The sequence below is a fragment of the Sinocyclocheilus grahami genome, unplaced genomic scaffold, assembly GCF_001515645.1.
Source record: "Sinocyclocheilus grahami isolate Dianchi unplaced genomic scaffold, SAMN03320097.WGS_v1.1 scaffold720.1, whole genome shotgun sequence".
In the NCBI taxonomy this organism is placed as follows: domain Eukaryota; kingdom Metazoa; phylum Chordata; class Actinopteri; order Cypriniformes; family Cyprinidae; genus Sinocyclocheilus; species Sinocyclocheilus grahami.
Window position 1 is genome coordinate 532,481 of NW_015505899.1, and position 3,973 is coordinate 536,453.

Sequence of the window (3,973 nt, forward strand, 5' to 3'; positions counted from 1 at the left end):
TTTTTAAATAAATAAATATTCTCATTACAATAAAAGTACAATAACAAATTGTGGCATTACATCGGATACCGCCCATATTTTTTTATTCCGTCCCCAAAATGTGCTTAAAGCTACCCTGTACCATCCATACAAACAAAACAACTGAATAATCTTTTTAAAAAGTACAAATTAATTTTGGACCGTTGATAACACAGATTTAAAAAAAACGTTTGGTGACAGGAAATGTATTTGGATGCGGAACTATGGGCTTAAGTTGTTTTCAGAAAAAACTACAAACATAGAACATGTATACAAATATACAACATTAAAGGGATACGCAGACCCCGATCATATATAAAGTGTTTTCTCTCTTTCTCTCTCTCTCGCTATTTACAGGTGACGGCGCACGCAGAGACCGTCGCTTTTTGGCTGCATTCAAGATTCCACAGGTGTGGCGTACAGAGTCTTTTGAGGTGGTGGTCATGAGCAATGCGCTAGAGTTCATGGGCTTACGGACAGATCTGCGTCCTCTTTTTCTGATGTCGGAGGTGACATGGGGAGGTCATCTTCTTCCTCGGAGCACCGGGCGGAGGACAGGGACGACGAGCACTTGCAGTTGTGCGAGCCCGTCCTGTGGGAGCCGCTTTTGCCTTCTTTTTTGTGCTTGACGCGGCGGTTCTGGAACCAGATCTTGACTTGCTTCTCGGACAGATTGAGGTAAGTCGCGATCTCTATGCGCCGAAGTCTGGACAGGTACATGTTGGATGTGAACTCCCTTTCCAACTCCAGGAGCTGCGTACTGGTGAACGCAGTGCGCATGCGCTTGCTGCTCTGAAGATGACTGCTGTTATTTTCTGTAGAAGAGACAAAAAAAGAGTTCAATTACATTTGTTGATACGGGTGACATTTAAACAGAAATGAAGTTACGAAAGTAGACTTTTTATGGCGACTGGCGTCAGTCACAACCTACTTACCTATGGCGCGCGCTTAACACGCGCTGGTCATCTTTGTGAGCTTTATTAAATTACGCCTTAAGGTTTACCCATGGGGAAAACTTTGTGCAGAGATACGTCTTATATATATATAATACACATTAATATGAAATGCAGAATATTAAACCTCTTATTGGACACGTTTTATGGGTGCTTTCACCCCAATTATTATAGCAACGTGATCCCATCGTATTTATAAAGCGTTTCTTATTCTTGCAGTCATGATTGAGCATATGCTGATGCGCAGAACTTGTGCATCTTTTGCATCGTTTCCAGAATGTTCATCCTCTATTTTAGCAGTGCGCTCTTTCAATAACATGTTAGAGAAAGTTTTAAGCGGAATATTACAAAATGCTTCAGAACTATAACAATTGTGCTGCATGCACAGGCAATTAAACCTTAAATGAAGCCTTATAACATTGGAAGACTCTTAGAAGTCTTATTAGAGGTAAAAAGAGAACGTAATTTGTGGCTTTTGCTGCTAAAAAAAAATCAGTATGACATGTGTTATGGTTAAAACCAACTGAAATTAGACATTTTGTCACTAAGAAATATTCTTTATTTTCAGCATTAAGGTTTTTTTAAATAAATAAATATTCTCATTACAATAAAAGTACAATAACAAATTGTGGCATTACATCGGATACCTCCCATATTTTTTTATTCCGTCCCCAAAATGTGCTTAAAGCTACCCTGTACCATCCATACAAACAAAACAACTGAATAATCTTTTTAAAAAGTACAAATTAATTTTGGACCGTTGATAACACAGATTTAAAAAAAACGTTTGGTGACAGGAAATGTATTTGGATGCGGAACTATGGGCTTAAGTTGTTTTCAGAAAAAACTACAAACATAGAACATGTATACAAATATACAACATTAAAGGGATACGCAGACCCCGAACATATATAAAGTTTTTTTTTCTTTCTCGCTATTTACAGGTGACGGCGCACGCAGAGACCGTCGCTTTTTGGCTGCATTCAAGATTCCACAGGTGTGGCGTACAGAGTCTTTTGAGGTGGTGGTCATGAGCAATGCGCTAGAGTTCATGGGCTTACGGACAGATCTGCGTCCTCTTTTTCTGATGTCGGAGGTGACATGGGGAGGTCATCTTCTTCCTCGGAGCACCGGGCGGAGGACAGGGACGACGAGCACTTGCAGTTGTGCGAGCCCGTCCTGTGGGAGCCGCTTTTGCCTTCTTTTTTGTGCTTGACGCGGCGGTTCTGGAACCAGATCTTGACTTGCTTCTCGGACAGATTGAGGTAAGTCGCGATCTCTATGCGCCGGAGTCTCGAAAGGTACATGTTGGAGGTGAACTCCCTTTCCAGCTCCAGGAGTTGCGTGCTGGTGAACGCAGTGCGCATGCGCTTGCTGCTCTGAAGATGACTGCTGTTATTTTCTGTAGAAGAGACAAAAAAAGAGTTCAATTACATTTGTTGATACGGGTGACATTTAAACAGAAATGAAGTTACGAAAGTAGACTTTTTATGGCGACTGGCGTCAGTCACAACCTACTTACCTATGGATATGCAGTGGAACTGTCGTGGATCTGGAACTGGGTATGTGGCTTGGTATAACCCCGAGCCGACGTTGAGGTTTACGCCGCTAGACGTGGAGTGCTGTCTGGATAGCGCCGTGTGACAGTATTGGGAGCCGAAGGCAGGAAAGGAAGCCTTGATGAGTGGGAGAGCTGGAGGCGACGGGTGAAGCTGAGACGTGACGCACAGCGGGCAAAAGCACAGCAACCCCGCTTTTCGAGAGTGGCATGAGCCGGCGGAGAGACCGTGGAGAGGATGAGACGGATGCACGGCGTAAGGAAATAACGGCGGGCTGTTCTCGGTTCCTTTTTCGCTGTTCTCCCTCAAAATCAAGGAATCCACAAGAAACGATCTTGGCATCTTGGCTGCCCTGTGTTTCTTCACCTAATGTCTGAGAGTTCGTAAAAGTTTCTCTTTGTCAGTCTCGTACCAGGATGTGTACCCAAGGCTGGATGGCGGAATGGTGCTGAAGAGAAACGGTTCCTGCTTAAATAGTTGGAGAGCCAGTGCGCCCATGTGACGGTTACGCTACTAGCGGCTGAGAGCTCTCAATAGGGTTTTGTGCCTTTTCTCTCGGCGTTCACTCTGCACGCTTCCCTATTATTTCACTTGTTAACTAAATGAACTGCATAATGTAGTCTATTCTTGTCAGCCCCACCCACACTGCAAGAGGCGGCACTGCCCCTTCTCCCTTTTAAAATTTCCACTCCTTTTATACTATTACTCTTTAGTGTCGTTTTAAACTTTATTTTCTTTCTCACGCGATCACATGGACACTATTGCTCTTTTAATTAATTTCATTCAAAGAGCTTCGTCATTTGTTCTGCGTGAACTCATTAGACATTCGGTGCATATAACGTATGTCACAAGGCTCATCTGCCCAGTTCCACCTGCAGCTCAGACCATCATTAACTATTATAACCATTAAACGACTTGTTTCTGAGAGAGGGTTTCAGAAATAGGATTGCATTATAGTAGCCTGTTTAAGATACGGACATAATATTTAGTTAAGAAAGAACACAGCTGTCAATATCTGATAAACGTTTTGTTTTTGCAGGGACTCTTTGCTCTACCTTCTCGAACCAACTTTTTTACATTTAGGGTTTATTTTATTTTTCCCCCTTTAAGTCTATGTCCGTTTTCATTGTTTTACCTATACCTATATGCAGGACAACATTACATTACAATACTTATTGCATCATTACAGTTATATCCTAAATCAAATTACAATAGCCTACATGCAAATCTCTGTTTTGGATGCGCACAACAGAAAGTATATTATTTATGATTATTATTAATAATATTATTATTATTATTATTTTACAATTAGTATTTAACCATATTGTTACAATAAGATTTCTTTTAAATATGAGTTCTAAGGGTGTATATCCATTCTGAGGGAAATGTATAATTTCCACTAGCTAAAAAAAAAAAAAAAAAAAAAAAAAAAAAAAAAACCGG

At 41.2% G+C, this 3,973-nt stretch overlaps 2 protein-coding genes across 2 annotated transcripts; both read right to left on the reverse strand.

Moving 5' to 3' along the window:
• Positions 1 to 214: 214 nt before the first annotated feature.
• LOC107560317 (GS homeobox 1-like) lies at positions 215 to 1,025 on the reverse strand. Its single transcript, XM_016244461.1, has 2 exons — positions 1,022 to 1,025; positions 215 to 833 (listed from the first exon to the last, which is right to left on the reverse strand). The coding sequence occupies exons 1-2, from the start codon at positions 1,023 to 1,025 to the stop codon at positions 481 to 483; spliced, it is 357 nt and encodes a 118-aa protein (XP_016099947.1). The 3' UTR covers positions 215 to 480.
• Positions 1,026 to 1,895: 870 nt separating this feature from the next.
• gsx1 (GS homeobox 1) lies at positions 1,896 to 3,287 on the reverse strand. Its single transcript, XM_016244482.1, has 2 exons — positions 2,494 to 3,287; positions 1,896 to 2,373 (listed from the first exon to the last, which is right to left on the reverse strand). Exons 1-2 carry the CDS (start codon positions 2,870 to 2,872, stop codon positions 2,021 to 2,023), a joined length of 732 nt encoding a protein of 243 aa, XP_016099968.1. The 5' UTR covers positions 2,873 to 3,287; the 3' UTR covers positions 1,896 to 2,020.
• Between the last annotated feature and the right edge of the window lie 686 nt (positions 3,288 to 3,973).